The 15,097-nt window shown below is 40.6% G+C and overlaps 1 protein-coding gene across 3 annotated transcripts in view; it reads left to right on the top strand.

The window, feature by feature from the left end:
• Positions 1-305: 305 nt before the first annotated feature.
• The window catches only part of TC2N (tandem C2 domains, nuclear), a 38,311-nt gene continuing 23,519 nt past the window's right edge, over positions 306-15,097 (top strand). The window contains exons 1-4 of one of the 3 annotated variants that reach the window (XM_066275912.1): positions 11,937-12,037; positions 12,437-12,530; positions 13,106-13,193; positions 13,875-13,997. In XM_066275912.1, the coding sequence (XP_066132009.1) occupies positions 13,931-13,997 (67 nt within the window). In that variant the 5' untranslated portion in view covers positions 11,937-12,037; positions 12,437-12,530; positions 13,106-13,193; positions 13,875-13,930. Of the gene's footprint in view, positions 500-11,936; positions 12,038-12,436; positions 12,531-13,105; positions 13,194-13,874; positions 13,998-15,097 lie in introns of those variants that run through there. The other 2 variants (XM_066275911.1, XM_066275910.1) reach the window with 2 other exon arrangements.

Below are 15,097 nucleotides of genomic sequence, written 5' to 3' on the forward strand. Positions count from 1 at the left end.
CACTTCCAAGAAAAGGATGCCAAACATCTCTAGCAAGAACGACTGCCCCTTCCTTCCCTATTCAAAAAGGTTCATCAGGCCAATGGCTTTTCCTCTATTCCCCTACTATTTTACCTCTCTTCTAATCCCTCAAAACACTCCACACACTACCTGGCTTCATCTTAGAACTTTCCGAAGGGAGTAGCTGAAAGTTAGGACTTGAAGGGGTGGGGGAATGAGCTGACAGCGCAGGCGCAGTGAGCTCAGGTACGCGGGTCTACGGCCCCGCCCCTCGGCGTGCACATCCCGAAGGGCGGGGCGAACCTGGAGGAACGGGGCGGGGCCTCAGGGCGCTGCAGCTCGAGGTGACCTGTGTCACCAATCCCGCTGTCGGCGACGGCAGAGCGCCCACTGCCTGCAGCAGGTAACCTGCCTCAGCGCGGGGTGGAGCAGGGGCGCCGGGAGAGCCGTGCGTGGACCCCGGGGCGCGGCGCGGCGCGTGGGGCGCCTGCGGGCTCAGGTGCGCTGCGTGGCGCGGGCTCCGAGTGGCCGCTGCTGCCCTGGCGCCGGGTCGGCTCGCGGGGTTCGGGGCGGGGGGTGGGAATGTGAGAGCGGCCCCGGCCGCCCTAGCCCGTCGGGTTCGCCCGCTGCCTCGCGGGGCTGAGTGTGCTACGACTGTTCTGCATGGGTTTTCGTGCCCTTAAACTTTTTTGTTCTCTTAATGTCGCCTTCGGTAGGGGCCCGGGTGACCGTTCCCGGGTCTCCTCAGCGACGCCTGCGCCCCGGAGGCCCGAGGGAGGCTTAGGGTCCCTGGACGGCCGCGATCACCGTGGCCTGGGGCGCAGTGACTCGCCCTGGGGAGCAGGGTGGGTTGTGGGGTTCGCGGGTCCACTGAGGGGGACCCCGGGACCGGAGGGAGGGACGACCCGCCTAGGTGGGCTCTGGGCTCTAGGCTCTGGGGAAAAGGGGGAGCAAACGTCCTTCGCCTGGAGTCTGATGAGAACGGATCAGCGGAGAGTTTTTACAAAACTCACGTTTCTGAACCTTGGTGAAGAAGTGGGGAAGGGGTCTTAAAATGTCACTTTCCTATGGTTTTCGCAAAACACGAATTACCTACCCAGCTAGGTTTTAGATTCGTTATCTATTTCTTACAGGTGTGTGTGTTTCCTTTGCTATGGTTTCCTTTAAATAAAGGACAGAGCTGCGAGTGAATTGTGAAGTGTATGTTGCACACAGACGTCCAGGCTTAGGAAGAAAGATGGCAAGCCAAAAACATTAATTCATTTAGAATATTTAAAATACAGTGGTGAAAGGATTGCTTTTGTATTTAAAATATTTTACTATTCTAACTCCAGGTAGAGTTCTGTAAAAAAAAAAAAAAAAGTTTGGAAATATTGAGAGTTAACACCCCCTGTTTACCAATTCAATATTTGATATGTAACACTGTCATGGTTAAAAATTACTTTTTCAGAAGGAAAAGTTGATATGGCTTGCTTTTGAGAGCTGGGATTTGAGATTTGCTTTTTATCATCATTTGTATTTTGTAGTTTTTCCTTTATAACTAGAGGAAAAGACTTCAAAAAATTTGCTCTTTTTTTAAACTTTTTAAGAAAAAAATGTTAAGTATCACTGTCTTTTATTGGCTTCTCTTGGGTTATAATAAATGATTCATAAATTTAATTTATGAATAAAACTAACAAATTGATACGCTGATTCAGGTTGAGAGTGGTGTCTGGATTTTCTAAAGTCAGGATCAGAGTTGTAGATGTTGGGAGCATCTGGATTGTGGAAGTTAACTCTGTGGGAGTAGAGGAACTCACTCAAGTAAATAGAGTAAAGAGAGGAAGGCCAAGGCTGGGAAATGCCAATATCAAAGTGATAGGTAGACACTCCAGGAAACTGAGGAGCAGTCAGGGAAGAAGGAAAAGTAGCAGACAGCAATGTCATAGAGGCCAGGAGAGGAGAGAGATTTAATGAGAGAAATCTCAGAGTCAAGTGAGTGAGAAGAATCAGGAAGATAGGAGCTGATGAGGTCTATTGGCTTGGCTAATAAGGAGGGGGTTGGGTCACTGATCTCAGCAAATATAATTTAAGTAAAATGATAAGGATGGAAGCCAACTTTAAATAAATTTGAAGAGTAGATAGAGGATGAAGAAATAAAGATAGTGAGTTTTGAATCCTTATTTTGAGAAACAAAGATTAGAAGTGACAGGGTGGTAGAAGGGAGTTAATAGATTGGAAAGAATATAAAGAACATACCTTTATGTAAACTGCATCTCACAACATTGTTTCTCTCTCGGTTAAGCAGCAAAAGCTGAGAACAAGTAGCTGAACATATTGACAGAACTACAGTATTATCAGAAAGTGTTTCACAAATGATGAACACTATGTTAGTGCTATTTTGGTTTGTTGGGTTCAGGTGCTGTTATCAATGTCAAAGTCACATTGCGACAAACTATTGGATTTTATTTCACCTGAGTTCCTGTATGTTGATACTCCCAACTTTTAACTCATGATTCTTCTTCTTCTTCTTCTTTTTTTTTTTTTTAACAAGAGGAGGGGAGGCAGAGACAGACTCCTGCATGTGCCTGGACTAGTATCCACCCAGCAAGCCCACTAGGGGGCGATGCTCTGCCCATCTGGGGCCCTTGCTCTGTTGCAATCAGAGCCATTTTTTAGCACCTGAGGTAGAAGCCATGGAGCCATCCTCAGCACCTGGAGCCAACTCACTCCAATCCAGCCATGACTGCAGGAGGGGAGGAGGAGAGAAAGAGAAATGGAAGAGGGGGAGGGGTAAGGAAGCAGATGGGTGCTTCTCCTGTATGTCCTGACCGGGAATCGAACTGGGACATCCACACACCAGGCGATGCTCTACCACTGAGCCAACTGGCCAGGGCCTCATGATTCTTTTTAAATGGAATTTATTGGGGTGATACTGGCTAATAACATAATATTACAGGTTTCAGGTGCCCAATTCTGCAACACATCTCTGTAAGTGTATTGTGTATTCACCACCCTCCAGTCAAGCCTTTGCCATCACCATTTATCACCTCTACTTGCCTCCACCCTTGCAATCACCACACTTGCACTTGTGATTCTTTTGTTTTTATTTCTTTGACTTTTCTAAAATTTTTAGGTAGAAGTCATATGTTTTGAATCAGAATCCATGAGTCATACATCAGTTAGGCTTTGCTTCAATTATTATTACGCATTCAAGGGAAAATGCTCTAAGATTCAAATTTCTTTAATAAGTTCCACTTAAATCACCATTGAAAGTTTAATTTTTTGTTGTTGTTCAGACAGGTAGTTTTATATGTATTGGCTTTAGGAGTATAAAAGGAATGGCTAAAATGTAAAAGGCCAATAATCAAGGGTTAACAAGGTTGTGGAACAACCGGAACCCTTATACTCTGCTGGTAGCAGTGTAAATCGGTGCAATCATTTTACAAAACTTTCTGGCAGTATCTACTAAAGACAAATATATGCATAAATTGTGCCCAGACCACACAGGACAAAATTATCAAAAATGCCAATCAGTCTAAAGTACAGAAAACCTGTCAGTGGTTACTGCAGGGTGGAGACCGGGGAAAGTTAAGAGGGTGGGTTAAGAATGGGTGTGAGGGAACAGGGCCATGATGGATGTGTTCATTTTCTTGATTGTGAAGATACTTTCATTAATGTATACATATGTCTGACTCTAACTCACTTGTACATTTTAAATATGTGCAATTTACTATAAGTCAGTTGGACCTCAGTAAAGCTATAAAAAGAGTAAATGAAACTAGAAAGTGGAAGACAACATACTATTTAAGTAGGAAGATACAGTGGGCCCTTAAACAACATGTGGGTCAGGGGTGCTGACCTCTTGTGCAGTCCAAGATTCATGTATAAATCTGACTGTCCCAGAACTTCACTGTTAATGGCCTACTGTTGACTGGGAAACTTACCGATAACATAAACAGTTGTTTAAAGTAAGCTAGGGAAAAAACAATGTTATTAAGAAAATCGTAAGGAAGAGAAAATATAGTATTTATTGAAAAAATCCCTGTATAAGTAGACTCATGCTGTTCAAAACTGGTATTGTTTGAAGGGCAACTGTATTTCTTTTAAATAATGTAGTTATCTCAGAATGATAGGATTATTGATGTTTTCCATTTTCTTCATATACTTTTCTGTATTTTTCATATTTCCTATCACAACCATGTATTTACTTAATTTTTAAATGAGAAATTCATATATGTAGAATAGTACTTTTGACACATCTACATATTTAGAGAATACAAATAAATTCTCCTGTACCCATATTCTACTTGAAGAAATAATACACAGCCTTTCTGAAGGACTGATGGCCTCTTTCTCCTGGTTCTTTCTCTTTCCGTATGCCCTGATTTTCCATGTACTGTAGTTTTATGTGTATGTTCCTAAATAATGTACCATTTAGTTGTCTGTTCTATCAATTTTGGGGGGCACACATTTGTGAGATTCATCTACGTTGATGGTTTATAGTTTGTTTACTTTATATCATTCATTGTGTGACTTTACCCCTGTTTATGCTCCTGTTACTAGATATTTGGGAGAGTTTTCAATCTTCTTTTTTAATTTCATTTTTACTTTTTTGTTATTAAAAGCTGACTTATTACCATCTTAGTCAGGTCTCTGTGTCCCTCTGCACGAATTTTCCTAGCTTTTTGCGTAGAAGTGGTGGTGTGGCTCTTCAGTTTGCTAGATGACGCTGGGTTGTTTCATAAAGTGGCTGTGCCAGTTTACACTGTCAGAGCGAGCGCTGTGGTGTGTGCATCGTTTCCTTCTCAGCAACGTGGAGTCGTTTGTACAACAACATTTGTATTTCTCTGAATTCTTTTCAACAGTCTAGTGGTGAGAACTAGTACCCCATTCGGAGTTTTTCTTAATTACTAATGATGTTGAAACTTTTATAATACCTTTTCTCTGCGATGTCTATATGTGTCTTTTGCATCATTTTGTTTCTAAAATCTTTAAAAATTGATTTCTAGAAGATATATATATATATATATATATATATATATATATATAACTGTATATATTTTGGGTACTAATGTATTTGGGTACATTCTTAGTACATTTGGGTACTTTCTTAGTTGTACATGTGGTAAGTAGCCTGTCTTCTTACTTTCTTTATACAGGTAGTCCGCAGGTTACTTAACAAGACTGGTTTTGTAGGTTTGAAAATGTTTAAGTATTTATGTGCACAGAAAGGTAAAAATAAATACTATGTTAAGACAAACATCTGTCTAAGTTGCATTTAGTAGGTAAATGTACCTGTTCCAGCTTACATGCAAATTCAACTTAAGAGCACACCTACACACCTATCTCATTCGTAGCCCGCGGACTGCCCGTAGTGGGTTTTGAGGGATCTATTCTGTAGTTGATGTAGTTGAATATGCCATTATTTTCCTCACGGTTAGTGCTTTGGCGACTTCTTTAACAGATATTTTCCTTCCCTGAAGTCATAAAGATATAGTCTGATATTTTCTTCTAAAAGCTTTAAAATGTTGCTATTCATGTTTATGTCCTTAATCTGTGAAAATGATTTTCTTGTGGTGTGACATGGGGTTCTCTTCTTTTCCGTGTAATTTCCTGACTATTCTCTTTTTCCTTCCAGGGATCTGTAAGTATCATCTGTCAGATTTCTATACATGTGCACATGTTTCTGCTGTTTTTCCTTAGGTCTCTATGTATCCTTGCTGCAAGCTTGTTTACTTTAGTTTCATTAAGAGCTGTAATACCTAAGAGAACAAGTCACCCGACCGGGATCCCTCAGAGAACAAGTCACCACCTGTGCGTCTTTTAAAACTGGACTCCCCTTCAAATTAATGTTTGGGTTTTTTTTCTAAAGTAAACTTTTTATTGTAGTATAATGTGTTATTTAACTCTTAAAAACCTCTACAGTGATCACCTGAGGTCACAAGTAATACTGAAGCTACTTTAATGTAGACTATAGTGTTTGCAAATCCTGTCCTAACTCCATAGAGTCAATTTAATTTGAAAAGCAAATATAGATTTTTATCTGAGGGATATAGTTAAGCTATTTGGAAAACATTTCACACTAAAAATAGCCAAGAGTGCTGTATTAAGAAAAATTAAATGGTGGCTCTTGCACTCTTTCCCCCCACCCTCCTACCTTCCCTCTCTTTCCGGCCCCCCCCCCATCCAATCTTCCTTTCCAGTGTACTTCCCTAAGCTCCAAGGGCCTTTTTTTTTTGCCTCTGTAACTTGTTTCCTTAGACTCTTCTACTGCTCATTTTTATTACCTCTGTGACTTTCTAAATAAATCTCTTATAATTTGAAAAAATTAAAATTAAAAATAATTAAAAATAAAAAAATAGTAATTAGGAATGACTATGTCAAAATCTAAGAGAAAGCTTAAAATCTGAGAGACTAAAGGAGCCCTTAAGTCTTATTTACTCGTGGGTATTTGCTCAACGGGGGGAACTTGGCTGGAGTTGAGTAAGAACGTGGTGGATTTGCAGATGGGAGGCGTAGTCAGGAGACAGCACAGGACTCCAGACAGGTTAGCTAACCAGAGACTTTCCGCTCATAATTCTGGGATCCCAAAGGTCCGTGATGTCATGAAAAGGATGAAAACTCACTCTACCTCTTTCAGGGATCTGCAGTGAAATTTGCATTGATGCCAAGTAAAACAGAGGGAGGAAAGTCAGTTAATAGGAAGATGCAACCACCAGACTATGTTTCACTGTGGTGGTCTTAAAAGGTTTCAAAATGTGAATTTATAAAATTCTGGTTTTGGAGATATAATTTGCATACCATAAAATTCACCCCTTTAAAGTACACAATTTAGTGTTTTTTTAATATATTCACGAAGTTGTGCAGCCATCATCACTCTCTAATTTCAAAACGTTTTCTTTGCCTCCCCCTAAGGGAGCCATGTAGCCATTAGCAGTCGCTCCTGTTTCTTCTCCTCCCCTAGGCTCTGGGCAGTCACCAATCTACATTCTGTCTCTGGGTTGGCTTATTCTGGGCATTTCATAGGAATGAAATCATGCATTATGTGGTCTTTTGTGTCTTGCTTTCTTTATTCATGTTGTAAGATGAATCAGTAATTTATTCCTTTTTATACCTGAATGAAATTCCATGGTATAAATATATCACTTTTTGTTTTTTCATTCATTAGTAACGGACAGTTGGGTTGTCTCTACTTTTTGGCCCTTATGAGTAATGTGCTATGGACATTTATGTGGAAATAGATTTTCCGCCTCATAGGTATGTTTACGTAGGAGTGGAATTCCTGGGCCGTGTGGTAACTCTGTGTTTAAGTTTTTGAGGAACTACCAAATGGTTTTTCCAAAGCAGCTGCACCATTTTTACTCCCAACACCAGTGTATGAGGGTTCCGGTTTCCACACATCCTTGCCAGCCTTCTTCTTTTTTGGTCTGTCTTTATGCCTTAGCCGTCCTAGTGTGTGTGAAGTGGTATCTCATTGTGATTCTGCTGTGCGTTTCCCTGATGACAGACGGTGTTGAGGACTTCTCACATGTTTATTGACCATCTGTAGATCTTCTTTGAAGAAGTGTCTGTCCACATCCTTTGCCCATTTAAAACTGGGTTATTTGTGAAAGCATAAATTTCAAGTCATTTGGTAAGCAAATGCAAATATTTTCTGTAGGCGTATACTTTGATCTTTGACTTAGAGTTTTGAAGTTGGCCCTGGCCGGTTGCTCAGTTGGTTAGACCGTCTTCCTGAAACACCAAGGTCGCAGGTTTGGTCCCCAGTCAGAGCAGGTACGGGAAGCCACCAGTGAATGCACAACTCAGTGGAACAACAAAATAAATGCTTGCTCTCTTGAGCGTGCACTCTCTCTCTCTCTCCCTCTCCCTTTCTCTGTCACTCTCTCTCTCTCTCCCTCTCCCTTTCTCTGTCACTCTCTCTCTCTCTCCCTCTCCCTTTCTCTGTCACTCTCTCTCTCTCTCCCTCTCCCTTTCTCTGTCACTCTCTCTCTCTCTCCCTCTTCCTTTCTCTGTCACTCTCTCTCTCTCTCCCTCTCCCTTTCTCTGTCACTCTCTCTCTCTCTCCCTCTCCCTTTCTCTGTCACTCTCTCTCTCTCTCCCTCTTCCTTTCTCTGTCACTCTCTCTCTCTCTCCCTCTCCCTTTCTCTGTCACTCTCTCTCTCTCTCCCTCTCCCTTTCTCTGTCACTCTCTCTCTCCCTCTCCCTTTCTCTGTCACTCTCTCTCTCTCTCCCTCTTCCTTTCTCTGTCACTCTCTCTCTCTCTCCCTCTCCCTTTCTCTGTCACTCTCTCTCTCTCTCCCTCTCCCTTTCTCTGTCACTCTCTCTCTCTCTCCCTCTTCCTTTCTCTGTCACTCTCTCTCTCTCTCCCTCTCCCTTTCTCTGTCACTCTCTCTCTCTCTCCCTCTCCCTTTCTCTGTCACTCTCTCTCTCTCTCCCTCTCCCTTTCTCTGTCACTCTCTCTCTCTCTCCCTCTCCCTTTCTCTGTCACTCTCTCTCTCTCTTCCTTTCTCTGTCTCTCTAAAAATCAAAGTTTTGAAGTCAATGAATAATTGTCAAAGATAACCCAAGTACACAAAGAAATAAGATAACCTGAGCACGAATCAATAGAAACAATAGATAATTAGAAGTAAACTTTCAAAAGCTTTATGTATTGGAATTACCAGTCATAGATTATTAAAATAACTATGATGGGCTATTTTAAGTAAATAAAAGACAAGTGTAAAAGTAGATGTAGGGATCAGAAGGATTGAAAATTACAGAGAAACAGGTGGTTAAAAAAAATAATTTCTACTCATGAAAAATGCAGTAATAAAAACTCAAAACTCATTTGCTCAGTTTAACCACAGATTAGGCAATTAATTAGGCAAACCCAAAGAATTAATGAGCTTGGAATATAAATCAGCATAAATCATTCAGAATACAGCTCAGAAAGACAGAAATGGATAATAGAGATTAAGAGACACAAAAATTAGAATGATCAGAATAAGTTTTAGTGAGGCAGTCTAATAAATTGGAGTTTTTGAAAGAATAGAGAGTAGGCAAAGAGATAATGAATGAAGATTTTTCAGTGTGGGAAAATCTACTGGTACTTATGGAAAGACATCCACAGGTGGGTCATTCATTTATTGCTGAGTAGTATTTCATTGTGTAGCTATACTATAATTTGTTTATTTACTTGTTGCTAGACATTTGATAGTTTTTGACTGTTTCAAATAGATCTGCTATGAACAGTAGTAATGTATAGGTCTTTGTGTGGATATATGATTTCTTTTTTCTTGAATAAATACCTAGGAGTGGAATGTCTATATTATATGGTAGGTGTATGTTTAACTTAGAAACTGCCAAGCCATTTTATATTGCCACCAGTTGATTATGAGTTCTTCTTGTCCTAAATGCCTATAAACCCCCCAAATGACCAGTCTTGGCAATTTTATCGTTTTTAATGAATGTGTAGTATTAGCTTATTGTAGTTTTAATTTGCATTTTTCTAATGACTTAAACATATTTTCATGTGCTGCTTTGTCAACTTCTCTGTATTTTTTTGGAGATGTATCTGTTCAAATCCTTTGCCCATTTTTTTTGTATTTTTCCGAAGTGAGAAGCGGGTGGGGGTGGGGGGCAGACAGACAGACTCCCGCATGCCCCCAACTAGGATCCACCCGGCATGCCCACTAGGGGGCGATGTTCTTCCCATCTGGGACATCACTCTGTTGCAACCAGAGCCATTCTAGCGCCCGAGGCGGAGGCCATGGAGCCATCCTCAGCGCCCGGGCCATCTTTGCTCCAATGAAGCCTTGGCTGCAGGAGAGGAAGAGAGAGAGAGAGAAAGGAGAGGGGGGAGGGAGGAGAAACAGATGGGCGTTTCTCCTGTGTGCCCTGGTTGAGAATTGAACCCAGGACTTCCACATGCCAAGCCAACACTCTATCGCTGAGCCAGCTTGCCAGGGCCCTTTGCCCATTTTTAAATTGTGATATTTTTCTTTTATTATTGAGTTATACTAGTCCTTATATATTCTGGATATAAGCTTGTTATTGGATTTATGACTTGCAAATATTTTTTCCCTGTCTCTGAATTGTCTTTTCACTTTCTTATTGGTGTCTTTTGAAGTGCAAAGTTTTAAAGGCCAATTTTGATTGTTTAATATATCAAAATTTTCTTTTATTGTTGTGCTTTTGGTGTCATATCTAAGAAATCAATGCCTAACTCATGTTCACAATGAATTAATTAGTTTTATATTTTCTTATAGGAGTTTTGTAATTTTAGCTCTTACATGTAGATTTGTGATCAATTTTGAGTTAATTTTTGTCTACAGTATGTGGTAGGTATAAATTTTTTTTTTTTTTTTTGCATATGGCTATCTGGTTGTCCTCGCACTGTTTGTTGAAAAGACTATCCTTTTCTCTTTAAAAATTTTTGACACCTTGTTAAAAATTGATTGATGATAAATGTAAGGGTTTATTTTTAGGCTTTTACTTCTAGTCCATTGATCCATATGTTTGTCTTTATGCCAATATCACAGTATTAATTACTGTAGCTTTGTAGTAAATTTTGAAGTGAAGAAGTATATCTTCCAACTTTATTCTTTGTTTTCTAGAATTCTCTTTGGCTTTTCTGTGTCTTCTGCATTTCCGTATGAATTCTAGGATGACTTTGTTTCTATAAAAAGCTGGAAGGGATGTGTTAATCTAGAAAATTTGAGTATTGTCATCTTAATAATATTGTGTCTTCCAATCCATGAACCATAGGATGTTTATTTATTTATTGGTCTTCTTTACTACCTTTCAATAATTTTTGTAGTTTTCAGTATAGAAATCTTACACTTCTCTTGTTCAAGTATTCCTAAGTATTTTAGGTTTTTTTTTTAGATGTTATTATGAATAAAATGGATTTTTTATTTCAGTTTTATATTGTTCATTTTTAGTGTATAGAAATACAACTTACTTTTTTAATTTATTTTTTATTAAGTGAGAGGTGGGGAGGCAGAGAGACAGACTCCTGCATGTGCCCTGACTGGGCTGTATCCAGCAAGCCCCCAGGGAATGATGCTCTGCCTGTCTGGGGCCATTGCTTCATTGCCCTACAACCGAGCTATTTTAGAACCTGAGATGAGGCTGTGGAGCCATCCTGAGCACCTGGGGCCAACTTTGCTCAAACCAATTGAGCCATGGCTGTGGGAGGGGAAAAGAGAGAGAGAGAGAAGGGGGGAGGGAAGGGATGGAGAAGCAGATGGGTGCTTCTCCTGTGTGCCCTGACTGAGTGGGAATCAAACTGGGGTCTTCCACATGCCAGGCGGCACTCTACCACTGAGCAACCAGCCAGAGCCAAAATACAACTAATTTTTGTATATTCACCTTATGTCTTACAACTGCATGCAACTTGCTTGTTACTTCTAGTAGCTTGTTACTTCTAGTTATTTACAAGATCAAGTTGTCTGTTAATAAAGAGAGTTTAGTTCTTCATTTCTAGTATGAATGCCCTTTATAGTTTTCTAGTCTAATGTGTTGGCTAGAATCTCCAGTACAGTGATGAGCAGAAGTGGTGTGAATGAACATCCTTGTCTTTGCCTCAGTTTTCAGGGACAACATTCAACCTTACATATTCTATTATGTATTACATGAATTGATATTCAGATTTTAAATCAACCTTCCAATCCTAGGATAAATCTCACTTGGCTACATTCTCTTTATATGTTTCTAGTATTTTGTTGAGAACTTTTGTGTCTTTATTCATGAGGGATAGCCATACTTTTACTTTTATTTATGTCTTTATATTTAAAATACATTTCTTGCCTGACCAGGTGGTGGTGCAGTGGATAGAGCATCAACCTGAGACACTGAGGTCCCAGGTTCGAAACCCCAAGGTTGCTAGCTTGAGTGTGGGCTTATCTGGCTTGAGCACAGGCTCACCAACTTGAGTGTGGGGTCTCCAGCTTGAGTGTGTGATCATGGAAATGATCCCATGGTTGCTGGCTTGAGCAAGGAGTCATTGGCCAGACTAGAGGTCCCCCCTACCCCCCATCAAGGCACAGTGAGCAACTAAAGTGCCTCAACTGCAAGTTGATTCTTCTTGTTTCTCTCCCTTCCTGTTTCTCTCCCTCTCAAAATAATAATAATAATAATAAAGTACATTTCTTGTACCCAGAATATACTTGGGTCATGCTTTTTTAGCCAATCCAATCTCTGCCTTTCAATTGGCATATTTAGAGCATTTACACTTAATGTGATTATTGGTATGGTTAGGGTTAACTTTAGCATTTTCTGTTTCCTATTTATCCCACATGCTTTTTGTTCCATCTAGTGCATAATCTTGCTATTTGTTTACTATTAATCCCAGCTATTCTTTGTAGTCCCCCTTTTTTCTGCTTTCTTTTATAGTGAGCATTTTTTTTTCTATAATTCCATTTGATCAAATTTTTGGCTTATTAGCTAACCCTCTGATTTCTTATTTTAGTGGTTGCTTTAGGATCTCCAATTCATATCTTTAACTGTACAGACTCTTGCAGACACACTGCGGTGTGCTGGTGCCACCGGAGGCTGCTCACTGGGTACGGCAGGGCAGGAGCTACTTTGGAGTGGGATTAGCCTGGGTGGGTCTTCAGGGAAATGCCAGGGTTGGGTGAACAGTGTTAGCAAGGTTAATGGAGAATCTCAGAAATGCCACCTGTCAGCATCAGATCAACTAGGTGGAAAGAGAGTCAAGAAAGGGGTAAAAGTGGTACCCACCAGCACTTCTGACTCTGGAGAAAGATCCCAGTCCCTACAGCACATGCTCTAAGATTCGTCAGTGCATCACCTTCACATATGACTCAGGTGATTTTCAAACTGCTGCCTGTGCACTGGACTCAGAAAGAGCACAACTCTGGTTTCCACAGCCCTGTGGCTCTCCCAGACATAATTGCCCTGGTTTTCAAAGCCGCTGTGTGGGGCTCCTCTTCCTGGTGCAGGTCCCCCAGGCTGGGGCTGGACCCCTCATTCTTAGGAAGTGGGGAACCTGCTTAGCTATGATATCCCTGCCACTTGTGGGCACTCTCTGGAAAGTGGGGGGTAAGGCGGGTCCTGACTAGACTGATTCTGTGGCCCTCCTACCGATCTCAGTGTGGCTTTTTCTTGGTACCTGTAGTTGCAGAAATTCTGTTCCGCTGGACTTCAGGCTGTTCTAGAGATGGCTGTTCTACGTGGAGTTGTGGTTTGAGTATCAATGAGAGGAGGTGAGATCAGGATTTTCCTACTCGGCCACCTCAACCCCACAGCCAGGACTCTTGCTGGTGCACGCTCACTTAGCTTGTCCGTGAAATGTCGTTCCTTGTGGTCACTGCCCCTGCAACCAACCTGTCTCCTGAACGTGACGTTCTTACACAGTTTTATATTTCTGGTTAATTTGAAACCGATTCCCTTTATTTCCAAAATATCTTATTTGTGACTTAGCTGGTGTGTGTTACTTTGTTTAAGATACATTTTTCTGTTACTTTCATTCTAAACACTAAACAGATGAAGTATGAGGTTATTTGTTTATTGGGCCCCATTACAGGGTCTTTGGGTTACCAAAAGAATTGATTTGGAGCAAGTGAAATTTTTCTCACACTTTTTTATGCGTGCCATTTTATGTTGTAAATGTTGATTGATCATCAATTTAGATATAAGAGATTGAAGAGAAAATTGAGCGTGGAAGTTTTCTTTTTTCCAGATTGAACATTGAGATTGTTCATTTTTGAGCATGACATTTTATTAACTTATAAATGAGCCCAGGTTATACAAAATATATGTAGGAACAAAAATCTATCTTCCTCTAAGCATTTGAACATCTTAGAAATGAGATAATATGGTTTGTTTAATGATACCTAATGGCATTAAGCATGATCATTTTAACTTGTTTTCTCTTCTGCCAACAGATTAATATTAAATTTGGAAATTTGTATCTTTTACTCCATATTGGAAATTGAATGTAATGGCAACAGAATTTATAAAGAGTTGCTGCAGAGGATGTTTCTATGGGGAGACAGAAAAGCACAACTGTGAGTTTGTTTTACTTTGACTTCAACAAACATTTATTGTGTTCTTTATTTGTGACATTTTGTCATATAAGGATAAATGAGACATCTTTCCTAACTTCCTGGGGGAGGCAGAGCATACATATAAGGCGCACTAGGTAAGTATTAAAATGCCCTGGAACATAGGGAAGAGAGATAAATTCAACCCCGGAGTCACCCTGAGACAGCCCCACAGAGAGGAGGGCATTTGGTGTGGAAGTATGAGGAGGATTTTAGCGAGCTGAGTGGAAGAAGGAAGAGAAGGGAGGCTTGGAGATGGTATTACACGTGGATAAAATAGTGTAGGCAAAAGCAGGGGGAGAGGGGCTGGGTACATTTGGGAGACAGCATACTCTGCCAAATGTTTTAATGTCCAATTTATTAACAGTGCATTTTAAAAATGCCTTTTGTGAATGAATGACCAATAGGGGAACAGGATCAATAAGGAGAAGAGACCCATAAACTTATGAAGACCCACGTTTATCAGGGAGCCCTGGCAATTTCCCTTTCTATTGAATGGGCTCCTCATGTCTTCAGGGTTATGACTGGAACTGTATTTTTCATTGGCTTTTTCTCATATACCTTAGTCTAGAGCAGCGGTTCTCAACCTGTGGGTCGTGACCCTGGCGGGGGTAGAACGATCAAAACACAGGGGTCGCGACCCACAGGTTGAGAACCGCTGGTCTAGAGTATAACTTCCTAGTGTATTTGAGTACGAAGGCTTCTTTTTTGTATGAAAACATTTTGTAAATTAGTACAATGATAGTTGTGCTTTTATTCATTCTACAGACAATACTAATCATACACAGATAAACTCCGGTGCGCCTTAGTCTCCATCCGGACTCATGCAGTTTAGGAATGACCTGTTGTTCCATAGAACAGGCAGAATAAGGCAAAGGGGCTAGCCCAGGAAGAGCTGCTATTCTATTAGGGTCAGAACAGATTTTATTTTGTGATTTGGTGAAGTTTTTTGTATACTTGGGGACCTAAATTTAGCTTCTTTTCAGAATTGCTTTATGTATTTAAGACTAATGTTAACCATTAGTATTGACAAGAATTGCTTTGTTGAAAGTATTTTTAAATGG

The sequence above is a fragment of the Saccopteryx bilineata genome, chromosome 4, assembly GCF_036850765.1.
Source record: "Saccopteryx bilineata isolate mSacBil1 chromosome 4, mSacBil1_pri_phased_curated, whole genome shotgun sequence".
Taxonomy (NCBI): Eukaryota; Metazoa; Chordata; class Mammalia; order Chiroptera; family Emballonuridae; genus Saccopteryx; species Saccopteryx bilineata.